Genomic DNA, 26,536 nt, shown 5'->3' with positions numbered 1-26,536 from the left:
GGAGGGGGAGGAAGGGACTCCAGTGTTATACTGTTGAGTGGGACCATAATGGAAAGGCCTTTGTAAATCAGTCTCGGTTTCTGTAATTACATAACAGCCCATACTCTCTCATCCCGTGGTGTTTAGTTCCATTTCCTCTCCCACCTCCAATTCTCGGTACTTCAGTTTTTGTCAGGCAGTGTATTACGTGATTAAGTGCTTTACTCGTTTCCAGTGAAACAAAGCAAATAGCAGGGAAAATGATCACAGTTATTTGCCAATTGTAGTTTCCTGAGATTGCACCTCCTTCACGTAAGGTAACACATTTTAAAACGAGAAAACTAAGTACTCTGCAAATTATGAAGTTTGTAGTAGATGCCACGTTTCGCTAACAGTTCTGCATGCTTTCCTATTTCAGCAACCTTTCCGTGACTGATCACACAAATGAGGTCAGCGTCCTGAATTGTAGAGAGCCTGTGAGCAATTGTTATGCAAGTCCGACCCTCTTTCGCCTTATCTAGTGCCTCTTGCACAATCTGAAAAAATTAAAAGATAAATGTTACTTTCACGATTGTTACGTACTCTCAGCCGAAGGTAAAAATTAATTACTAAGATCTAAAGATGGTCATTACTGACTGGAATAAATTATCTGATTACAAATAAACATTTTGGTCCAATACTGGAACTACAATATAGCAAATATTTTTCTGGATCACTGGGAACTTTTTCGTGACTGCGTCACAACGTGCAAAAATTAAAGAAAATACATGCAGCAGACGAAGGCAGGTACACAATATTTCAGGCAACAAAGTTGTCTAAAATAAAACTGAAAATGTCATTTGACATGAGAGGAAAAAAATTTAGGGAAATTGAAAATTAAATTACTCAAAAGGATGTTATTAGCTATTATGAAAGAAACGAATGCACTTATTGCAAGCCAAGCTATTAAATGGGATCATCATTTGGGCAATCCATGTATTTACGAAGTGAGTTATGAAGTGAAGTAATAAAATATTTTCATATACCTTTTCACTCTCGGTGTCCAGAGCTGAAGTTGCTTCATCCAGTAAAAGCACACGTGGATTTCGAACCAAAGCCCTTGCAATTGCTACCCGTTGTTTCTGACCTCCACTGAGCTGTGTGCCTTTCTCACCCATGCGTGTTTCGTATCCCTGTGCAAAAAAATTAAAATTCAAATTAATACAGAACAGACAGAGTTGCAAAAATCTTCAATAATTTATGGCAAGTTCTCTCCCATTATACAGAGTCGGTAATACCTGTGGCAAAGCTGTAATGAATTTGTGGATATTAGCTTTCTTCGCTACTTCGATTATTTCATCCATGGAAACATCGCGACTGTTGTCACCATAAGCAATGTTTTCCGAAATAGTTCTGTCAAAGAGAACTGGCTCCTGTTGAACGAGACCCAGTTGAGACCGCAGTGCAGCCATTTTAACTTGAGAAACGTCGTGTTTGTCTAGGGCCTGGAAACAAAACGAATTTTGATGTTACATGGAAAGGAAGTGTTCTGCTGATTTTAGTGTCTTGAAACACACTTGGAAGAAATTATCCAAGGAAATCAATCATCCAAGGAAACAACTTTTACTTTTACATTTCTGTTCACACTATGACTATGTGCAGAATATTTTTATTTAGTACAAATATTTGTTATTTGAGTAATGAGTGGAAAGCACAAGACGTTTTCATGTATATCTTTAGATTTGTTTTATTTGCCGCAACTTCCTATTTAATGGGGTTTTAGGACCATTGAACTACTGCTAGCTCCCATTCATGGAGACACCGTTAAATTACATAGGGACGTCATGTATACCAACAATATTAGTATTTATTTATTTTACTAGCAAGAAATACGTGAAAGAGGCCGTTCCTGTTCCTTTGATATGTACATAAATATAATTTAAAGTACGAATATTGCATATTGTAATCAAAATCTGCAGTTAATGCTTAACAAATTATATTAATTCATTCTAGCATGTTGAAATTATCCTAGCGAGTTAAAAACAGTGGTTAATTAGTGTAATAATATTGCTATCACCCGCACTCTTATTTGTTGTGCAGTTAATTCCGATCATCCAATGAAGAGCTACCAGTAGTGAGAGAGACAACATCATCACCTCCAACAGTGATGCAAGGGGCGTTAGGTTCACCAAAATGCTTAGAAATCTCTGCAAGATTACCAAAAACCGCAAAGGGCATGGGAAAATACCCTGCCCCCAGTCGTTTGGCTGTTCCTTTAGCAGACATTTCTTCTATCTCCGAAGCTGCCACGTCACTGAACGCCAGGTCGACAAAAGTCACACAAAAAACTTCATCTCTAAACAAGGATCAGTTAGGGCGTAGCGCTAACCCTCTCGCTATCCTAAAGAAAATGTTACTATAGAGAGTTAAACGAAACAGAAGAAAAGCACCAACACCAATGACTGGTTTCGTGAGCTATATCAAAACCCATTAGCGAAAGACATGATTCAGAGCATAGCATGTAGGAAGTAGCTGCATGAAAATTGCGTTGGAGTTAGTAGGAATGATAAAAGATTTTTTTTTTTTTTTTAATTGCAGACAGGCTATATCCTTGCGTTATGGAAAAGAGTTTGCACTGCCTCATAGTTTGACAACAATGATACGCCATGAAAATTATTTCATAAAGTTGCCCATATTTCACTTAATTTCATAATAATGTCAGGTTAGAATTGTACGCAGTTTTATATTGGTCTAATTTAGTCCCTTTTATGTTCAGAAGCAACATCTTCATTCATATGAAAATGGATTTCCATTTAATCATCTCTCTATTTTCTCAATTATACTGTATGGCCATAATCAAATTCACCCAACCGTTGTATACTCGACTGATAGGTGTTTAATCACGAAATTTCTGATATACATTCATGAAATTCATCTGCTCTACTAATGGAAACGGATGTCCATGAATGGACATTTACGAAAAATAATTCGGCATTTTTTTCCTGATTATGTTAATAGGACTTCAGAAATAACCGTTATAGCATCCAATGTAGGTTACCTGAAGAAGTCTGACATTCAGTTTCACAACATTTGAAACATCGGATTTCCTTAATTTCGAGACAAAAGTTAACTGGTCTATTGAAGACAACTTCCCCCATATATTAGTTTTTCTTTCTAGCTTCGTTCCTTTTCCCTACAGCTGATTTAGAGTATGATGCTCACTTTGTACCTACCTAAGTCCTGCTTACTCACATCGATAAATCTTTGTACCCAGAACTTTGGAAAGACTGAACGCTCATATATATATATACCAAATTTTCTGAGTATTTACAGTTAGATACAGCTGGTTATTCTGGTAAGTGTATAGTGTTGGAACATCGTATATTCTTAGTTATCACCCCTAAAAATCCGATGTACGTCACATGGGAGGAAATGCTTTCAATAGACACGCCCAGTTTGCACTGGCCCTCCCCGGGGGCGAATAACATTCTACTGCAGTCATATTACACTAATAGTTGCACTTTTAACTGTAGTACTGCATACTCAAGTTGAAAAAATCATCATGCCACTTTTATAAAATGGATTCGCTATCAATGTTATGTAGATAACAGCTCTGAATACACTAAATTGGGAAATGGGGCTTACGTGGCATTACTACTGAACCAATCTTTTGCATAACAGCTGCCGTAAAGTAGGCGATGGAACTTACCGTACTCATCGGCATTTTGTAAACTCTCATCTGAAGTCTTTCTTCAGTTTCAGCGTCTGAGATATTTGGACTCTACGTTACCAACACAATTAGGGTACCAATTTTAGTACAAGGCGTCTTTTTAGTTCCATATGCTCGATAACGATGTATTCCTAGAATGAGAGGGAAGTTATGTACACGATGTTTCTTTACCATTAGAGTTCACCCGTTTCTTTCAGTTTTGATCTATGACACTTTTGGGTAGGAATTGCCCATGTCGTCAACGAGTTAACTGGCGAGAAGCGAACAAAGATATAAAACTGACCAATCAATTATGTTTTTGATTTTAATTTAATGCGTGCCGAACACGTTTAATAATGATTCAATCTCTACAACAGAATGAAAACACTAACTATAGTTTAATGCCACAGGACATTTCGTCTCCTAGTTCTCGGGTAAGTTCACATGCATAATCACGGATCTAAATGTCCAGAAGAATTTCACATACTGGGCACTTGAAAATCACCTTCTTTTAAACGAAACAGTTAGGCACTGAGATTGTCTGCGTAGATGGTACATATATTTTGAGGAGATTCTGTTTCATTTCCTTCTCTATTAATCTTTGAAGATGAACATGTTAGAAGCAGGCTAATTTTTCTACATGATACTCTTACCTACACAGATTCACAAATTTCAGAAAACTTTCTTCATACCTATAAAATTCCAAATACATTTACAAGCACCGTATTCCAGAAAGTGAGCTAAGTTTTTTCCGTAGTCAGAAAATAAGACGTAGAAGCGGTGGTGAATCCAATTTAATGCTCCAGAGAAGTTTCTGGTGGTGATCGCTTAACGTTGCCTTTCTCCGAGTTGTTATGCAGCGTCCGGTGTTTATAAATGCCACACAACTGTAAATGAATTGTACCTATTGAAACAGACAATGCAAAACTTAAAAAAATTGTGATATCACTCTGTCAGCTCGACGACCTTTGGATAATTACCGAACTAGCGAGAAACCGAGATATGTATATTCACACGAGGGTGACACAGACCGGCAACCACATGAACCGTCTACTTACAATTGGCGCCAAGGTAAATTTATAGATTCGCTGCGTACGTTAAAATTGATCACAATTTTTTATTTTCATTCATATAGAAGAATCGTATGAATCATTTTGATACTCCTTTGATGAGGACGTGCTGAAACGAAATACCTCTGAATATTTATGTGAAAACTGTTAAAGCTTTTTAAATCGAACAAACGTTATCAGCTTTATACATCTTCATTCTTCATGTGTACAAATATGCACTCCTCCGCCGCTAGAGGGGTCCGAATCGTAGCTTGTAACATGGCGGTATGTAACGTAACAACTATGTCGCTGCGTGAGAAACTGCGTACTGTAATCGGTTTCGAACTCTAAGAGTTCGTCCACACATGGTGCACCTTCTCCTTCAGCATGATAGTGCCGGACCATACACGAGTGCTGTATCAGCAATAATCCGATGCCTTGGATTCACTGTCATCGATTATTCTCCACACAGTCCCGACTCGGACCTGTCCGAATTTCACCTGTTTCCAAAACTTAAACATCTTTGAGGACTTAACTGATGAGGCAGTGCAAGCAGAGGTGAGACTGTGTTTCCATCAACGAAGTCAAACATCTCACACTGACAGTATCAACAAACTGGTCACTCCCTGGGAGCAATGTGTACGTCAGGGCAGGATGACTATGTTGAGAAATAAAAGTTAATAATGTTCGCTTTATTTTAAACAACTTTAAGAGATTTCACATAAGAAATTCGGTGGCACTACTATCCACCATGCTCTCGTAGATCCATCCAGTGTACAATTCACGATTTTAGCCAGCACATGGGAGTAAAGTCTCGTGTTTAGGAACGTTCCGCCACTACGTTCCCTCCCCACATGTGCTAAACAGAAAGGCAGAGACAGATGTCACACTGTAAACAATTAGATGCTGTGGTAGCGAAGAGAGAGTCTCCGTCCAGTTTGTAAGAGCAGTGGTAGCTGGTCGCACTCACCACAGAACCGGAGGCTGCGTCGTAGAACCTCTCGAGCAGCTGAATGCAGGTGGACTTGCCGCAGCCAGAGGGTCCCACCAGTGCCACCGTCTGGCCGATTCTCACCTCTAGGTTGAGGCCCTTGAGCACCATCACGCCAGGCCGCGTCGGGTACCAGAACTCCACGTCCGAGTAGCTCACATTCCCGGCCGCCTTCTGTGGAATGCGAAGGACAAGTAATTATTCAGGCTCTGACGAACAAACTTAGAGTGGTTTTCTTTGTTGAATAAAGAAAAACTCCTGAAGAGGATTAGAATTGGCCTGAGACTTGCATGGTAAATATCCTTAAGAGCAGGACACATCACCACATCATGGAAGGGACAAGAATGGCAGATGAAAATGGGAAAGTCGTCCATCAGTCTCGTACCGTAATTAATGCTGCAGTTCCTCCGTCCAGCAACGAAGCCCTAACTACGAACCTGAAATTTCTAAACTGAATAAAATCAGGATTTTTACGAAACTGAGATCTCTAAAGCCAGAATTAACACACTGGTCTAAAATTCAAATATATGTCCTACAGTTAATGGTTTTTAATTCTCAATCCTTGAAGGGCTACTGCTACAGAGATACGATAGTCTAAAACAAGGTTGGAATTGAAAAAAAGTGCTGCGTATTACCTTATCAACATTGGTACTAACTTTCCAAACTCCTTAGTAAGAGTTTAAGACCCATACTTTCCTGGTCTATACAAGGTCCAAATTGTATGCGCATGATTAAGCAGATCATCGATAACTGACCTTGTAGTGTGGCTATTGAGAAATTCCCCTCGAGAACCAGATAACTCAATTCGCGGTCTCACAGTTTGCTTGGCACAGAAGAAACCTTGTCCACTTCTCATAGTACTTGAACTTCAAACAACAGATTTGCCAAATTATATCTGTTTGGGTTGAAAGTTGATTTTTATTTTCAGTTACGTATATAAGACTTATTTACAAGACTGCCTCCTAATTTAAATATTGATGCAGTGAACAACTTTCTGTGATATATCCGTTTCGCTGCAATCTACATTTCTATGTACCCCGGCAACGATTTTAAACAGGAAACTCACGACAGTCCCGCATAAATCTGGATACCTGGCAACTTGTCGGAACAGAAGCATGAATCCAAACTCCTGAGAGAAAACGACGACATATTTGATAGAAGTTGACGCGCTGGAAGGGGTGGTTAGCGAAAGAAAGAGGGGCACTGTGTAACAGATAGGATCGCTTGAGAACGCACAACAACTCTTCTGTCGATAAGCGAATCGAATTTCTGTACGCCTTCGCCTCAGGCGGCGCATGTGTAAGCGTATGTCTCTGCCGCCGACCAGCATCTGTGACCCGCATGCGCAGTACCGCCGCGATGGAGCATATAAGGCGGCGCTAGGCATTTTGTCGTGTCTTGTGACTCACTCTGAGGATGGCCGGACGATACGCGGCCGAAATATCATTGGAGGAAACTTTATTTGCGCGGCTGCATGCCCGAAATTTAATGGATTACGATTGTTGATATTCATCCGCGATTACCGGTCACAGTGCTGAGAACATGCACATAAAGGTAGTGAGAATAGCGATACTTACTAGTGCAGTTGAGAGACAAGGCGCAATAGACACAAGCTTTGTTCTTCTGAGCTAAGCACGTCTAAGTATGTACGTCACCATTCAAAATAAACTATTTTTGCACCAGTCGAAGTTACTTCCTGTGCGACTGTACACGTGTGGTTTTACTACGCAGTATCAGATAAACCAGATTCAGCTTAGTGCGCTACCGTGGCAGGAGTGTCTCTAGCGACATTGCCTAAACTCAGCCAACTCCCATCACGATATGTCTCAAAAAGGGGACACTACTCCTATTTGTAAACTCTTGTGTGTCAGCGGGATCAGATACGTCAGCTCCATTGGTGACTAATGCTTACACTATATCAGAGAACTCTGTTCAGAATTTTAGGGTGTGCCTTTCTTATCTAAAAGTGCTTTTACAATTAATAAATTATTCTCGGGTTGCGAGGCAGGTCAAGTGATTAACTGCTCACGAGCTGTCGGCAGAGTTCTCCTCTGCCATTTTCAAGTGTTTGACTGTCGTGTGGTTGCTAGTGTGTGGTTCTGTGACCGCGCCATCGCCAGTTACGTCAATGGTGCTCCGTCCCACGCCACATACGGTAATGTTTCGGTGGCATGACCGCCGCGACCGCTTCAACACCCCAATCATAGGACCCCAGGCCGTATTCAGCTTCAATCCAACGTCTTTATTGAGGGTGTTGTCCGATTCTCCGAAGCAATCTTTATTCCTTCGTTGCTTACAAAGCTATTGGTTGCCTTAACGATAGAAGTCTCGTCGAATGCAGTTCGGTGTCCTTTTTCCTGTGCGTGGTCCACTACAGCTGACTTTTCGGGGTAATGTAGGAGGGAACACCTTCCATGTTCTAAGCGGCGGTGTTCAGTTGTGCGGAGAGCCTGACTGACCTTAAAGTATCCACACCCAGAGTATTTTGTGTATTCAAGGTGTTCTGAGGCCTACATTGTATTTCACAGGTAACGTTAGTTGCCTGATCTTCAGCGGGGACCTGGGCACTGTCAATATTGTGTCTGTTCAGGAGCCCGTTAATCTTCCCTGTTGTTAAGCCACAAAACCGTAGAAAGGCAATCTTTTCCGAGTCTTCATCGGATGCCTTCTGCTTTTGTGGCTTAGGTGAAATTATTGTGATATTTGCCTGTTGTTTCACTTTTTAACTTTTTTCCCTGAAAACTTGACGTAAGTGGTTGAGTTCTCACGGTGGGTTTTCGGCGCTGAGACGGTTTCAGCTTGATTCACCAAGGTCCTCAGGACAGTCAGTTTCTGTGCTGGGTGATGGTAGTTGGTGGCGTGCAGATACCGATCCGTGTGGGTGGGCGTGCGTTAAACGCTCTGTCGGGACACCCATTGAGTTCCTTATGTGGCCTTAAGGATTTCCATTAGCCCTTTCTTCTTCATTGCAAGAGTCTCCAAGTCATATTAGACTTTCGGTCGAATTATAGTACAATAGTGTCTAATTTTGGTGTTTAAGGATATAGATCTCTTATTGCAGATACCTTTCCATAGTTGTTAGACCATTTTCACTTTGATATTGCGCGATTCGAAGGCTGTTTTCTATGATAGGTAGGCTATATCCATTCACCAAGGTATTTAAACTTTTCTTTCTGCTTAATTTTTCTCCGTCCGACGTCCAGTTTTCGAGGCGCTGCCTTTATATTGGTCATAAAGTGCGTCATCTAAATGAGATTTGAAGTCCTGCCTTCGCTGTCTGTATCTATAATTGACTAAGTTATTTCGATGCCGTATCTATGGAGTCTGAAAAGATCATTAGATCACCTGCCTGGCCTTATCCCATTTTCTACCCCTGCATTGCTCATTCCTTACCGCCATTTTCAGATAACGATTTCTAAAGTACAACTGAAGAGCAGAGGCTATGTAGTACATCTCCTTGTCTCACTGCTGTCCCCATTTGAAAGGCATCATACTTCTCTTCACTGAACTTCGCTTTGGATTTGGGGCGAGGTAAGGGTTTTCTCGACGATCACTTTTGTCTTGATACCTAATCTAAACTCTTAAAGAATTTGAAACAGTGTGGTTTGATAAACTGAGTCGTACGCTTTCCTGAAATCGACGAAGATCAGCAGGAATTTCCTGTTCCGGAGTTTCAAGTATGAAAGGATGAATTTCAGATTCATTACCGGCTCATCATATGATAGTCCGTTCCCGAAACACTCTTGATATTCTCCCTAGTTATGGATAGATTTGATGCTGCGTCCTGTTTAGTAGAGTTTTTGAGAGGAATCTGTAAGCTGTTAGCACGGGAGAGATGACATGGTAGTTGTTACCATAATCGACGAAGATCAGCAAGAATTTCCTGTTCCGGAGTTTCAAGTATGAAAGGATGAATTTCAGATTCATAACCGGCTCATCATATGATAGTCCGTTCCCGAAACACTCTTCATATTCTTCCTAGTTATGGATAGATTTGATGCTCCGTCCTGTTTAGTGGAGTTTTTGAGAGGAATCTGTAAGCTGTTAGCACGGGAGAGATGACATGGTAGTTGTTACCATCTGTTCTGTCCCCTGACTTACGTAGTGGATGAACTATGACAGAGGTCCACGCACTTGGGAGTTTTTCGGTTTACCAAATATTTTGACTAACTGAATTAAACTTATCGACTGCCTTATCCCCTGCTTACATCCACAGTTCAACAATTATCAGATCTTCATCGGGTGCCTGGTTGTCCTTTGATGAGCATCCTGATTTCTTCCTTCGCGGTTAGAGACGAACCTGGGTGGATGTTTGGATTGTTTTCGTAAATCAGTAGAGTTTCTGGAGACACGCAATTCAAACTCGCTAGAATCTGCAGTTACCTTGGTAACTGTGGGCTAGTTTCACTTTGTGGAGCCTTTGAACCGTAAGTTCTGAGGGTTGCATTTGTTCTGATTCTGCTTAAAGATTTCATGGAAGTAACGTGTGTTATTTTTCTGGAATTGTTGCTCAGTCTGTATGAACTGATTCTTTTTAAGCGGACGTTTCACCTTGCAGATGGCTTTTTATACAGATATTTTCGTGATTAGGAAGTTGACGGCGTTCACTTCATTTTTCTGGAAATTCCTTTTCTGCCAAGCAACCTGTCTTACCTGTAGTGCTGCGCCGCTTTTATTATCCCACTAAGCGTGCTGTCTTGATGTTGTGAGTGGGACAGCCTCCTTAGTTGCTCTGACTATTGCCTCTTCTAGTTGTTCCCACTTCTCCGGATTTAAAGATTCTAACTTGTAGGAAAATTCCTAGTTGCTCCTTAGCTTGTCTCTGTAACACTTATTTTTTCTGGGAGTAATCTCCTTGGTATCTGTTGGGATTTGATCTTCGAAAGATAGTGATTCAAGTGTAGGTTCGCGTTTCTCAGAGCCTTTACGTTCTAGGTATCTTGTTGCACTTCTCGTGCAATGGACCCATAGTCAACTTGGATTTCATCAAGGTTGGAGTTGGAGATGTTTGGTCTTCTGTTTTCTTGGTAAACGCTTGAAAGCAGTTTACTTTATTATTATTATTATTATTATTATTATTATTATTATTATTACGCATCACCGATGCTAGCAGCATGATCCTTAAGTATAACAGCCGATTAATAATGAAACAGAACTCTCCCACCTTAATTGATGTCGGACACCATGGTAACACTTGTTTAAATAGGCATCAGCAAATCTGCATTCCATCAGTTGCTGCAGACAAAGTTACAACCCGCGTTCGCGTCTCCTACTTTGTTCCTACAAAATTGTTTCTTCTTGGCGATGTCGTGCTGTTAGCAAAGGTATTTGCGTCGTTCGTCTGCTGCCATAGCCTATTAACGCCAAATGCCGCCGGACTATGCTAATGGACAGATTCGTCGTACGTCCCACATTGATTCCTGCGGTTATATCACACAGTGTTGCTTGTCTGTTAGCACTGACAACTCTACGCAAACGCGGCTGCTTTCGGTCGTTAAGTGGAGGCCATCGGCTACTGCGTTGTCTGTGGTCAGAGATAATGCCTGAAATTTGGTATTCTGGCCACGCTCTTGACACTGTGTGTCTCTGAGTACTGAAACAGAATATCCCATGCGTCTAAATCCAACTACCATTCCTCTTTCAAAGTCTGTTTATTCTCCTCGTGCGGCCGCAATCACGTCGGAAACCATTCCACGTAAATCACTTGAGCATAAATGACAGCTTCGCCAGTTCACTCCCCTTTTAAATATTGTGTACGCGATAATATCGCCATCCGTATATGCGCATGTTGCTGTCCAGTGACTTTTGTCACTTCAGGGTATAACATAATCCATAGTCACCGTCTATCGCCAGCCGTTGTGGCCGAGCGGTTCTAGGCACTTCAGTCCGGAACCGCGCTGCAGGTTCGAATCTTACTTCGGGCATGGATGTGTGTGACGTCCTTAGGTTAGTTAGGTTTAAGTAGTTCCAAGTCTAGGGGACTGATGACCTCAGATGTTAAGTCCCATCGTGCTTAGAGACATTTGAACCGTTTGAACCATTGTCTGTCTCTATACTGCACACATTGACCATGTTACTTTAGAGGACTCTTTTGTAGTTCTGATACAGCAGTCGGGGACGAAACAAATCGTCAAAAGACGGTCCCACCCAATTATGTTCGTGGTGGTACCCAGTACTCATTGACAACAGGACCATAAGCGCGATGTCAACGAGTGGTACAAGCGACGCGAATGGCGAGTAGCAATTGAAGAACGTGTTGTGGAGTGATGAGGGTACATCGTTGACATTTAGAAAAGGATGCTGCGTCCTGCGCTTTGGCCGACGCAAAGTATTTACTTTAATGTGTCGAATCGACAGGATATTTGGTGCGGGTGGTACGAAGGGCTGTCACTGTTCTTCCTTGTTTGCGCTCGACTTAACAATGAACGCACAAGTTTCTGTAAACGTGTAAGTATCCTTCCCACACAGTCTACCTTTTCTGTTTCTGGGGCAATTAAATCAGATATGTTTTGTGGACAGGGCTCCTCAATTCCCTGGGTGATCACAAATGGCTGGATCAAACAACATTTTCATGTATCGGACCGATTACTCTCAAACCAGTTCCAAACTCTATCTTATGGTTCATTAAATTATCTAGTAAGCCAGAATCGATGGGGGGAAGACGTCAGAGACATTCGACCTCCAGAGGCCAGCTGCAACTTGCACACGTGCAAGGAGCAGCAGCAGTGACAAGCACCTCTGATGAGTGAACACCGCGGACTATCGCAGGCCAGCGATTGCTTTTCACTCTCTACCCAGAATCTGAAGGAATCAGTTATGAACAGCAGAGTTTGACCTTGCCTGATATACATTTATGATCCGGGTTATTCACAGTACTGTTGTATAGGCTTAAGACGACTTTTCTACTCCCAGAACGTGTTTTGATTATTCGTTCACTTCGTGAACTCCACTGTCATTGACCTCATAACCCGCCTCTCGTTCTACCGGTCTCTGTGTTACCATCACTGTAAATGATCATAAACTGTGCTCTACTTACACGTAACAGGATAGAAAATGTCGGAACGTAATTCTGTCTTTTCTGTAGCAGAGTAGAAGACGTTCTTCGAAGGTAAGACTTAATTAATTACACCGATGAAGTTCTTGGGATGAAATACGATAGTGTTTGCAGACTGTTAGATATATAGTTTGTTTCTAAATCAGTTCGTGTCCTTCTGTATTACTGTCGTACCCTCTACAATTGTACGTCGAATGAGGGGGGCGAAGGAAATAAAAGTACCATTGATACCCATGTGAGTTCTGACCAGCCAGGGTAGCCGAAAGCGCTAATGCGCTGCTTCCTGGGCTCAGGTAGACGCGCCAGCCATGGATCGAATCCGCCTGGCGGATTAACGACGAGGGCTGGTTGCCGGCCCGGCTGGATGTGGTTTTTAGGTGGTTTTCCGCATCCCGCTAGGTGAATTCCAGGCTGGTTCCCACGTTCTGCCTTAGTTACACGACTCGCAGACAACCGAAGAAACGTTCGCACTATTCCATGGCTTACGCTAGACACAGACAGCTGGGGTACACTCATTTCATCGAGGGGGATTGGGGGTGGCGGCAGGAAGAGCATCTGGCCACCGTTTGCAACTAACATAGCCAAATCAATAGTAACATGGCCGAATCCGCTTTGATGCGGGACAAAGGCCCCAAGAAAAAAAGAAAAACCCATGTGAGATCTCTACATTTATCACTCTATGAGGATACTTAATCTTTAGTATTCTGTTTTGGTCAGTCACTGGCTGCATGAATGCAAGCAAATTAAGTGACATTCACAAACTATCGCTTAGTTGGGAACGCCTATAACTACTATCATACATAAAAGATATTCCTGAAATACAAAAAAAACATAATGGGGTTCATAATAATTACATTAAATAGGTGAATTCCTCTTCATAAATACCAGAGCTCATCCTCCAAGGGACTATGATCCTTGAATTTCAGCCGATAGTTTCCAGACAACAGGTCTGACCATAGGCAACCACGTGCCAACATTCAGCATATGTCTCAGAAAACTGCTAAACTCCAATATGTATTCCGTGTTTTATTTACATACCCATTCTTTATCCGACGCAGTATCTGTATCAGTTACTTTGGGCTGGCGGTTAAGCAGGTGAACTATTTTCGATGCTGCATTCAGGCCCTTTCTGAAGTTTGGAGCGAATGACAGGGCATTAGCGACCATCCAAGTCCCGAACATCAAAGCTTCGGTCACTCTGAAAGAAAGAAGAAAAAGGAGATGATTAACATTTACTCAGCAAAAGTGAATTTAAACGAAAGACAGTCATTTAAAATGTTATCCAAAGTTTCGCACTATAGTCATAGACTGTGCAACTGATCCCGGGGAAGGTTGAGTCCTCCCTCGGGCATGGATGTGTGTGTGTTTGTCCTTAGGATAATTTAGGTTAAGTAGTGTGTAAGCTTAGGGGCTAATGACCTTAGCAGTTAAGTCCCATAAGATTTCACACACATTTGAAAATTTTCGAAAGTTTCACTGTGGAGAATTTGATATTGTCGAAGTTATTAACTTATAATACATTTTGTCTCTATACACGACAGTTGCAGTGATTTCTGTTTCATTCTAGAGAGAGAGAGAGAGTTGTGTTTTTTATTTCTGCTAGGCAAATTTTTATCCCTTTTACGTTGCTTGGATGCTACTTACCCACCGCATTACGTACTCATCATTAAGAACTGCTCATTATGTATAAGTTTCAAATACAACTTTACTCAAATTTAAACTGCAAACTTCTTACGAAAATTTTATTTTCAGCTTTCACCCGGTTTCGCATATCATGAAAAAAAGAAGGAATGAAGACTGTTTAACGACGAAGTCATTCGAGACGGAACTTAAGGGGAGTTGGAATGCCCTATCTCGCCAATGTTAAATTTGCTAACTTTGTGTACCTTTTTCTTTGGAACTATTATCTTCAGAACTTTGAAATTCTGGCAGAGGTTTTCAGCATATATTGTGAGCCCACTGAACTAGAACCAATGTTTTCTTTTTGTTGGTATAGTATTTATGAATTTTTTACCATTAAGCCATTTTTTATTGGAAAAAGTATAACATAAACTTCCCTAGTTCAGAGAATAAGCCAGTTCTTGTCATGATTCTAGTTCAGTGGCCTCTTTGAACTGTTTTGCAGCATTTCTGAAAATTTGAATGTTGTTGGTTGAGTGGTTTATGAGATAAAGGTACATGTAACACTAAAAATGTCAAATGCCAGAAAATGCGATTAAAGTAATTTATTATGAAAATTCACAAATACCTTTTATTCTATTATCAAAAGTGTCCAGCAGAGTAATCAGGGTCATCTTCTAGTTCTTCTTCTTCACCTAGAAGCTTTCTTCTCCTTGCTGCCCTTGCTTTTTTTGTATTAAATTCAGCTGCATACTGAGCCTTCCTTACTCGCACGCTGTCCAGAAGCTGAAGACCTCTGATGGTGTTGATACCAGGAGCAATGCCGAGCCTTGCCATGACCTTTAGCCTACCCATATGACCATCATTGAATGAAATAACAGCATCACTGACTCCCCATTTCAATGTTTTTATCCCAACAAATACATTCTTAGGTACACGAGTCCAAATGAGGTTGTTGAACGACTCGTTTTGATTCTGGGTACAACCATGAAGACATTTTCGCAGAAGATCAGGATGCCCCAAGTCTCTATATATTGGTTTAATTACTTCCATAACAGCCAATGGAATATAATTTTTATGGTGATAAGGATCCCCAGTAGCTTGAGATTTTCTATAATTGCACCATGACTGAGGACCATCTGGACAAGCAAAATGTTGAGGATTATCATCAGTTGATGATCGATGTAAATATGTGGCCCATACAGCTTGTCTCATTTCCTGCAAATTATTTGCATTATTTCTTATTGCCATACCATAGTATTGTTGTAATTCATTTATAATTTTATCTGACAGGCGACCTCTAATGGTTTTACCATCTGACAAAATTTTGTCCTTCAGATTCTGTTTCAGTTTCCTTAGACGAGTGCCCATTCGTTTCTGAACATGACCGACACATTCTAGTTTAGTTATTGTCTTATTGACATATGGCATGGATTCTGTAACACTTTTGTATGCCTTGGAGTCCCCATCTCCAAGGAATTTTGTGTAAAATACTCCCCGTTCTTTTTCTGATCTGCTAAACATTTTCACAGCAGCGGCAGCCTCCATGCCTCCACTCGTACCTTCATAATTCTTGCTACATATGTGAGCTGCTTCTATCTTACCAGATGCACAATGGTAACAATGTTTAGTGAGCACTTCATAGTCCAAAACTTTACCGCTGTCCACACTAGTAACAGTAGCAACAGCATTTTTGGATGTGTGACCCCTTTTCTGCCAGGTTCCATCAAAAGCAACAGGGATATCTGGGTTTCCTTCATTTATATATTTTGCTTCACTGGCAGCAGCTTTCATTGATAAATCTGCTACAGACTGAACAGCATCTCCTATCACTTCAGTGTAATTGTCAATTTTAGCAGGTGGAGGTGGAAGATTCATTATGGCACAAAATGTTTGAGCAGCAGTATGTCCTTTACCAATTGCTCTCATTGCATACATTAGCCTGATATTACTCTCAAACAAATTGCTACTGCATGTTTTAGAGCTCCAAAAACAGGTCTCATTTTCACAACTGGCACAAACTATAGCAATTTTGCAGGAAAGTCCTATAGATTTTGTTATGTTCATATCAAAAGAACCTCCACAAAGATTACAACACAAACATTTCTTCATAAACTCAGTAAAAACAGGAAAGTCGACTAAAACATATTGTTCATTAGAAGCTTCATCTGTAATTTCACTTGCACAGTTTGATAACTTCTTTTTTGATGCACTGGTGGGCGTGTCTCCTTCACACATCTCAGCTGTACAAACGTCAGAACTTTCACCAGCATCAACAGGTGCTGAAGCAGAATCACTTGAACAAACGTTATTTGTAAATCTATTACCACGAAACTTTCGCTTTTTAAATAATGATGCACTCCTAGGCATCGTAGAAACTACGCACTCACCACTGAAAGTCAAAACAAGACAGATAACAAACTCCAAATGAGCGACAAACTAAACTCGAGGCTCAAAACAAACACTCACAGATCAAAAACTGAACAATAAACACAGCTAGTCGTAAAAACAATGGTACCTATGGAAGGATCAAAGATTCTACAACTGAAGAGTGAAATCCACAGCCTTCTATATGTAATGTTTTCGGAAATGCGAAGATTTAAATGTGTACAAATCACAAGATGGGTAACTTTGCTGGGCGCACATGTAATTTTGAAAAATTAAATAAAAATACTTCCAATTGGAATTTCTTAACAAATTTTGCACCATTTTAAGCAGAAAATTTCAAATTAAGTTATAAGGTTAAAAACTGAAAATGTGAATTTTTTCCATTTTCCGGCATTCCAACTCCCCTTAAGAATAGAGCAGCCTTTCCAAACGAACGTTCTTCTGTAATCCATTCAGGCGTACGTTAGCTGATCGTCGCTACGGTTGAGGTGATGGGTGATTCTCTGTTTTGCTCTAGCATCTATAGTCACCAAATACAAAAGCATATTGTAATGAAAGGTGATGTTTATACGAACTTCAGAACTGTAGGCACTCAACAAGAATTGCAGGGTGCCGCTGTGGTCTTCAGTCAAAAGACTGATCTGTAACAGATCTCTACGCTGTCTATCCTGCGCAAGCTTCTTCGCCGTTGCAAAAGTGGTGCAACCTACATCCACCTGAACCTGCTTCCGCTACTCCAGCCTCGATCTCCCTCTGCAGTTTATATCCATTAGCCTTCCTTCCACTACCATTCCTTGGTTCCCCCTAATGTGTCCTAACAATCGATTCCAGCTTTTAGTCAATTTGGGACATGAATTTGTTATCTCGCCAATTCGATGCACCACCTTCTCCTATAGCATCCCATTTCAAAAGCTAACTTTCTAGTCTTGTCTGAACTGTTTACTGTCGACGGTGTATTTCTGTACGAGGCTACACTTCCGGTGAATAGCTTCAGAAAATGTTTCTTAATGTTTAAGATACTATTCGACATTAATAATCTCCACTTTTTTAGGAATACTTTCCTTGCTTGGATGTCTGCATTTTATGTGTTCTCTTCTTGTTTCCCTGTCAAAATAAAAAAAAATCATTTACTCCTTTTAGTATTTCATTTCCTAATTTAATTCCATTATCCTTGGTAAATTATCTCCCAACGTATACCTTACGTTTTCACATAAAGTATATTTTCTCACGCCATACGCCTCATTAATCTACATACACCTGCACCAGTAAACAGAAGAGGCTCATAAAGTAATGACAAACGTGTTTCCATAACACTACTAACCAAGCACATAAAGACTACAAAGTCGTTTTTTCGAATGGAGATTTTCAGTTTCACTGCAGCAATTCTTGATAACACTAATTAAATGATATTACTGAAGGGAATTTCAGAGTAAAAATACACTTAAAATGGGAAAATTTTGATAATTACCAAAGAATCTTCTCCTTATTTCTTGAATACAATTTTTGCTTTGATAAATTTCAGATCGTTATTAATTTACATTATTTACCTGGTACGTTAACTAGACAGAATATACAACATGCAAAACACAAACGCATCACTAAAGATAAAGATTCATAAATACTATAAAAATGACTCTACATATACATGTAAGTGTGTGTGTATGTTCTAAATCTCCTCTTAAACTACTGGACCGATCAACAGCCAAAATTGGTATACGTATCACTTATAGCCTAGAAATCATCGCTATGGTGTAAGAACTACCTACCTTTCCAATTCATTTTCTTTTTTCTTTTTTGAGTCATCAGTCTTCTTTCTGGTTTCATGCGGCCCGCCACTAATTCCTCTCCTGGGCCAACCCTTTCATCTCAGCCTAGCACTTGCAACCTACGTCCTCAATTATTTGCTAGACATATCGCAACCTCTGTCATCCTCTACAGTTTTTGCACCATACAGCTGCCTTTCGTACCATGGAAGTCATTCCCCGATATCTTAACAGATGTCCTGTCATCGTGTCTCTTCGCCTTGTCAGCACTTTCCATGTATTCCCTTCCCCTCCGATTCGACGCTGAACCTCCTTATACCTTACCATATCAGTCCACCTAATGCTCAACATTCGCCGGTAGCATCACATTTCAAATGCTTCAATTTCCTTCTCTTCCGGTTTCCCCACAGTCCATGTTTCACTATTGTACAATGTTATGCTCCAAACGTAAATTCTCAAAAATTCTTCCTCCAATTAAGACCTACATTTGATAGTAGTAGACGTATCTTGGCCAGGAATGTCCTGTTTGCCAGTGCTAGTCTACTTTTGTTGTCCTGCTTGCTGCGTCCGTAGTGGGCTTTTTGCTAGATAGGTAGCAGAATTCCTACACTTCATCTGCTTCGCGACCATCAATCCCGATGTTAAGTTTCTCGCGGTTCTCATTTCTGGTACTTCTCATTGCTTTCGTATTTCTTCGATTTATTCTCAGCCCATGTTCTGTACTCATTAGGCTGTTTATTCCTTTCGGGAGATCAAGTAATTCTTCTTCACTTTCACTCAGGATAGCAATGTCATCAGCGAATCGCTTTTAATTTTAATTCCACTACTGAATTTTTCTTTTATTTCCATAATTGTTTCTTCGATGTACAGATTGAATAATAAGGGTCAAAGATTACACCCCTGTCTTACAACCTTTTTAATCGGAGCACTGCATTCTTGTTCGTCAACTCTTTTACTACCCCTTGTCTCTTGTACATATTGTGTATTACACATCTCTCCCTATAGTTTACCCATACTTTTCTCGGAATTTCGAACATCTTGCACCGTTTTACATCGTCGAACACTTTCTCCAGGTGGGCAAATCCTATGAACATGTCTTGATTTTTCTTCAGTTGTCAGAATTGCCTCTCTGATGCCTTTAACTCTCCTAAACCCAAACTAATCTTCATCTAATACATCCGCAGTTTTCTTTTCTATTCTTCTGTATATACGAAGGCTATCCACAAAGTAAATTACGTTTTGGAATTAAAAATAAATAAAGTACTGGAATTTTTTTTATTATATACAGATGAAAGCCACACTTAAATACTACTTTTCTACATAGTTGCCATTTAAATTGTGGTAACCACGCTTTTCGGTAATGATTTCGTGCAACAAACTTCGTAAAATTTGTGGAAAACTTATAGAGAGTTCCGTTATTGTGAAATTACGGTTTTCACAGACCGCGGCATCGACTTTTTCGACAAGTTCGGCAGTCACTATGCTGGGTCTTCCACTTCGTTCTTCGTCGTGAACGTCAGTTCGACCATTTTTAAATTTTATGACCCATTGACGCACTCCACCTTCAGTGATTATGTTGTCCCCATACACTTCACAAAGCTGCCGATAGATTTCTATCGGTGTACAGTTTTTTGCAGTCAGAAACCTTATTACAGCATGCACTTCACACTTCGCGGCATTTTCAATTAACGCTGACATTTAAAACTGTCACAGTAACTCAACGGAGTACAGCACGAACCTCTCACTAGCACGGCAGGATGCCGACTGAGCGGCGGAATGCCATGACACCAAGATTGCCGCGCTAGCCCCGCCCCTAATGGACACAAACGAAAACGTAATGAAGTTTGTGGATAGCCCTCGTAATTCTTGTCAGCAACTTGGATCCATGAGTTGTTTAGGGGAACGACCGGGTGACGGTTGAAAAAACTCGAAATTCTTTTGTTACGGAATTCGAATGTATATACATTAAAGAATTATTCCTCTAAACATTATGCGTGAACTCCAAAAATTAACAAGGCTATGACCGTTTGAAGCTAAAGCAAACGGTGAATTGAAAAGTTGTAAACACGGAACGCCATTATCACTAGTCGGAATTGATGCCATCGCTCCTATTTATACCGATTTGAGCAAACCTGAATTGCTGGAGAGTTGTTTGGCCGAGTTTACTCAAAATGTGAACGAAAGTCTCAATAGTCTCATTTGGAGATACGCACCAAAAATAACATTGTCAATATTGCTTCAAATTTGGCAGTATGTCTATTCGATGCAGGCCGTACTGCGTTAATGCACGTGGCAAATCCCCTTCAAATCAAAATCGGTGATGAATTCTCGCCAATTCTGTGAAGATAGAGACACTAGTGGCGATGCGTTCAGCGACGAAAAGGGCTTTCAGGACAAAAATGAGGGCTTATCGGGTCAAAGTAGCATCGATGATATCCTGTAAGTTCCATGTTTTGTGCCTTTGTTTCTATGATAAATACTTGTCAAACCTTAAACGCGTATCTCTCAAAAACATGTTTTTCGCCATGGTTGTCGTCGCCTACACTATAATTTTCATTCGATTTTAATGATTTTTGGTCTCCCTTAAAGCAAACTGAATTCCCTTCAGTTAATCGTAGATGATCTTTTTATGTTTATATTTAGTATTTTTTCAGCCAAATAAAGAGGTGTCCTAAAAATTACCATTTTCTTTCTAATACCTATAATTTACCCAATTTTTTTTCAAATCCCTACGGTGAACTAAAATTACATCTGTAGGGATCAGGATGATATATTAATTTCATGTTGCAGATAACCACAAACGGTGTAACAGTGACAACCGTCGATCTGTCTCCTTTCAGATTTGTCTCGGGAAAGTTCCAATTACACTATAAAGATATTAATATTTTTCAATAAAAAATTACCAATAGAAACTTAAATGTATGCCTTATACATTGCACCAAACACCATTTGTCTATTACATTCCAGTATGGAGCAACAAAATCCTGAATTTGAGCAATATTTTCGTTCGTCACCCTGCCGTTCTTTCTTAAGCTGATTGTGCGATAATTCTCGCCCTTGTCAGCTCTTGCAGTTTTCAGAATTGTGTGGATGATATTTTCCCGAAAATCAGATGGCATGTCGGTAGACTCAAACATTATACATACCAACGTGAACGGTCGTTTTGTTGCCACTTCCCCCAACGATTATACAAATTCTGATGGAATGTTATCAGTCACTTCTGTGTTATTTGATCTTAAGTCCTCCGAAAGTCTTTTAAATTCTGATTCTCATGCTGGATCCCCTATCTCTTCTAAATCGACTCCTGTTTCTTCTTCTATCACATCAGAGAAATCTTCCTTCTCTCAGAGACCTTCAATTTACTCTTTACACCTATCCGCTCTCTTCTCTGCATTTAACGGTGGAATTCCCGTTGCACTCTTATTTCTACAACCCAGTTTCACGCTGAGTCAGTGCTTCTGACAATCAACTCTTTTTCGATTTCTTCGCATTTTACATGCAGCCATTTCGTCTTAGCTTCCTTGCACTTCCTACTTATTTCATTCCTCACCGACCTATACTTACGTATACCCGAATTTCTCTGAACATTTTTGTATTTTTTCGTTCATCCATCAACTGAAGTATTTCTTCTGTTACCCATGGTTTATTTGCAGTTACCCTCTTTGTACCAATGTTTTTCTTTCCAACTTCCGTGATTGCCCTTTTTAGAGATGTCCAGTCTTCTTCAACTGTACTGCATAGTATCTCGTCATTCCTTAGTACTCCCGTGTCGCACTTCTTTACGTATTGATTCTCCCTGACTAATCTCTTAAACTTCAGCCTACTCTTCACTACTACTTTGCGATCCGAGTCTACATCTTCTCTTGGGTACTCCTAATGATCAAGTATGTGATATCGGAATCTCTGTCTGACGATTACGTAATCTAACTGAAGTCTTTCCGTATCACCAGGCCTTTTCCAAGTATTCACTCTTAGTAGCTGAAATTTATTACAGAATTCTCCTATCTCTCATTTCTCGTCCCAAACCTATATTCTCCTGTAACCGCTACAAATGCGCTCAGTCCCCCATGAAGATTCATATCCCTTTACGTATTGCGTTACCCTTTCAATATCCCAATGCAGTTTCTGTGTCTCTTCATCTTCAGCTTACGACGTCGGCATGTATATATGAACTATCGTTGTCGGTGTTGGTTTGCTGTCGATTGTGGTAAGGACAGCCCTGTCACTGAACTGTTCGCAGTAACACACTCTCTGCCCCACCTTCATATTCATACAGAAACTTACTCCCGTTGTACCGCTTTCTGCTGCTACTGATGTTACCCTATATTCATCTGACCAGAATTCCTTGTGTTCTTTCCATTTCACTTTACTGACCCCTGCTATATTTAGATTGTGCCTTTGCATTTCCCTTTCAGATTTTCCAGACAGAAGGAGAGATGGGCAGACAGCGAGGGGAAGAACAAATGGGCACAGATAGGGGGAGGAGGAGATAGAGTGAGCAGGGGAGGCGAATGGAATGAGGGGAGATGGATAGAGAAAGGGAAGTGTAACAGATGGACAGAGACAGGAGAGGACGAGATAGGCACAGAGATAGGGAGGACGAGATGAAAAGATAAAGGAAAAGGAGTAAATTGACAGAGGACGGGAAGGGGAAGAATGGACAGATAGCAAGGGGAAGGAGGAGATTGGCACAGAAACAAGGAGACGGTGGTGAACAGAGAGGGGGGGAAGATGGAAATAGAGAGAGGGGAAAGGAGTAAATGGACAAGGAAAGAGGGGGAGGTGGACAGAGACAGAGGGAGGATGAGACAGACAAAGGGAGGTGGAGGAGGAGATAAACAGAGCAGGAGAAATGGACAAAGAAAGGGAAGAAGACGAAATGGTCATATAGAGGAGGAAGAGGAGGAGGAGGAGGAGATGAAGAGAGAGAAGGGCAGGAGGAGATGGACAAAGAAAGGGGGCAGGAGGAGATGGACAAAGAAAGGGGGCAGTGGAGATGGAGATTAGAGAGGAAAGGAGAAAATGGACAGAGGGGGAATGGCAGAGGATGGGGGGAGGAGATGAACAAAGATAAGGTAAGGGTTGATGGACAGAGATAGTAGCAGGAGGAGATGGATAGGAGAAGGGGGAGGTGGACAGAGAGAGAGGGGGTAGAGAAGACGGCCAGAGAGGGTGGGTTATCGAGGGATGGATGAGAAAGGGGAATGGGTAAGGAGGAGATGAACGAATAGAAGAGGGAAACAAACACATACCTGCGAAACGCCAGGTACTCAGGTAGTATAATAATAATAACAATAATAGCAATAATAATAGTGATCTCACTAACCAACACGTTATATCTAGGACCAGGCGCACAGTTCCATTTGAAACAACAAAATTTAGTTTTTCCCAGTGATTAACAAGGCTCTGAAAACACGTCTTTTTGTTACGATTCACTTGTACTTGTTTAGGTTCCTCATTTACTTACTCTTGTGGCAGTTGGTCGTCTTGCGCTTCATCTGTCTTCAATTGTCCCCTTGTGGAGGTTTACGCCACTGCTGAATAAGTTGCTGGAATCACTGGTCACTTACTGTGCAAAAATTCTAATGTATTGACGCGTTGCGGGGACAGCCCGTCATAAGAACATCATTAAAAAGAAATGTCTTCACATAGAGTATGGAGTTAGCCGTTAACATCAGTACTCAACTGAATACTGAGAACGGCTGACACATTTGACTCCATATTTTGTACGAAGACTTTTCCTTTTTCTGATGTTTTGACGAAGGGCTGCGCCCTAAACGCGTCAGTAAATGACTATTTATTGACAATAGATGATCATTTATTCTAGCGACCCATTCAGCAATGGTGTAAGTCTCCTCAAGTCTATGTCATGGTCGCAGGCCTCCTCCGCAACATTATGTCGCACCTTGAGCTGTCTCATATAGCTGAATGTGATGAATATGTGCGTTGTGTTGTGCTTTTGATGAACTCTTCATCTTGTACATAGTCTACTCTTCCCTGACAGCATCAACGTGGCCGCCAAGAATAACGTACCAAATCGCCCAGGTGAAAATACATTACTAGTATCTTCAATTTGTCAAGAGAGATTTTAAAAAAAGTTTGAAGCCTCACACAGTGTAATACAAATAGCCAACGAGGGGAATATTCAGTGTGGTATCTTCACTCATTGCTACTCACTTGAAGACGTCTTCGTAGGGTACGCTATCGGAGACGATGAGGAAGCCTCCGTAGTAGATGCAGACGGCGTAGGTGAAGGTGCCGAGGCTGCGCGCCAGGCTGAAGACTGCCGCGCGCACGTAGGTGTTGCGCTTGGCGAGGCGGATGGCAGGCTCCAGCTCCAGCATGTACTTGGCGTGGAACTGCCGCTCGCGACACAGGCCCGCCACCGTGCGGATGTTGCCCACCGCCTCCACCGCCACCTGCAGATCGAGACAATGTTTGGTCGCGAGACGTGTTCTGGAGTGCTACAAGCAGAATCCTAAGAAAGAGAAAACAACACCTACCAGATAACGTGTTAACATAAAAGGCAGCAACCAATCCGCTGTTGGTTGGTCGTCTCGTGTTCCAGTTTGGTGTATGTCCGAGATTAGCGAACCAGGTAGAGTGAGGGGGAGGAAGAGTGGGAGAGGGATATGGTGGACGCAAATAAAACGGAAGAAAGACATTTAAAATACATAACTTTCTCTTTTGCAATATGATGTTTCATAGAATTTTTAATCTTTCTCTTCATCTCTTCAATGTGTATTAACTCTGGACACAGAACGTTTTCTAGCTGAGCAGCAGACAGAAAAAGCTCTAGATAAATGCAGAAAGTTAAGAAGCAAGAGAAGAAGAAGACACCTTTTGTTAATATATGATAACGAAAATGTATCTGTTAAAGTGTGTGGGATTAAATCCAAGGAGAGCATAGAGTGAAAGAATTCGACTTCTGAAATAATAAATGACTTTACTGTGAAATTACAACAATAACCTAAACCAAGGTACTCCGTTCAGAAGTGTGTCTGTCTTTTGCACACATGTGAAATCAAAATCTGCTGCTGCGTAACATTCAGTATCATGCAGCTCCACACCGCGCATTGTATTGTGTTCAATAACGATGGCAACAACTGAATGAAAATAATTCAGTCAGTTGTTGGGAAACGATCGACTCATTCTGTTGTAGCTTCATGTACTGGTCAGACTGCTCACTCATTGTTCTTAGTGAAACCAGTCTGTGAGAGCAAACGAATGAAAACTGTTGAATCAGCCGACAGCCGTTTTACATGTCGGCTGGACTGATATTCATTGATTTCTTTCGAATGTATCTACAATGTTGGCGCTACCAAATGACGACAACTGATACAGTACGTTGAAGTTTTGGATATTGAATGAAACCAGTCAATGATCTTCCTGTCGGTTGTGCTGTCCAGTATGAGAGTCGATTTTAGCCAGTTTCCACATATTCGTCTAGGTTTATGATGGGCTCATTACCATTCAAAACACACTAACAAACAATGAAAAATATTTCCGTCGGAACAGTACTTCCGGCAAGTGACAGTACATAGCTAAAATGGAAGTCATTAAGTCACTAGAGAGTTAGAGTTTCAACAAATTTAAATTAAAAAATGTTCATTTATTTGAACATAAATTTTCAAGTTAGCACCAGCTATCAAACTTTTAAAACCACCAAGAAATTTATATTTAATACCATAAGCTCCAAAAATAAGTATTTAAATAAATTTTGAAAATACTTCATTCTTGGTATACTTTACATTTACCGCTCTTTGAAACAAGATACATTATATTTGTTTGAAAACGTTGGATAACTACTTTGGTATGAATGGGTACAAGCCATGCTTCAACTCCATCCTACTTACATCGGATAAACGTCAAGTATACGCGTTTCTGCGATTGTCAGAAGAAAGAGTTTTAAGCGACCTGTTGTTTTCCTGTTGTTTCTTCTAAACACAACAGAACCCTAACTGCAAACCTTGTGAATTTTAATATGCCCCTTTTGTTGCTGCA

General features: G+C 40.8%; 1 protein-coding gene across 1 annotated transcript in view; it reads right to left on the bottom strand.

Annotated features, from left to right (window-relative positions):
• Nucleotides 1–320: 320 nt before the first annotated feature.
• Nucleotides 321–26,536, bottom strand: part of LOC124788970 (ATP-dependent translocase ABCB1-like) — a 329,202-nt gene continuing 302,986 nt past the window's right edge. The window contains exons 18-23 of the mRNA XM_047256259.1: nucleotides 24,710–24,951; nucleotides 13,800–13,959; nucleotides 5,687–5,881; nucleotides 1,257–1,463; nucleotides 1,005–1,151; nucleotides 321–515 (exon numbers count right to left, since the gene is read on the bottom strand). Of these exons, the coding sequence (XP_047112215.1) occupies nucleotides 321–515; nucleotides 1,005–1,151; nucleotides 1,257–1,463; nucleotides 5,687–5,881; nucleotides 13,800–13,959; nucleotides 24,710–24,951 (1,146 nt within the window). The remainder of the gene's footprint in view (nucleotides 516–1,004; nucleotides 1,152–1,256; nucleotides 1,464–5,686; nucleotides 5,882–13,799; nucleotides 13,960–24,709; nucleotides 24,952–26,536) is intronic.

This window comes from Schistocerca piceifrons, chromosome 3, assembly GCF_021461385.2.
Source record: "Schistocerca piceifrons isolate TAMUIC-IGC-003096 chromosome 3, iqSchPice1.1, whole genome shotgun sequence".
NCBI classification, from domain to species: domain Eukaryota; kingdom Metazoa; phylum Arthropoda; class Insecta; order Orthoptera; family Acrididae; genus Schistocerca; species Schistocerca piceifrons.
This window is presented reverse-complemented; position numbering and strand designations above follow the sequence as displayed.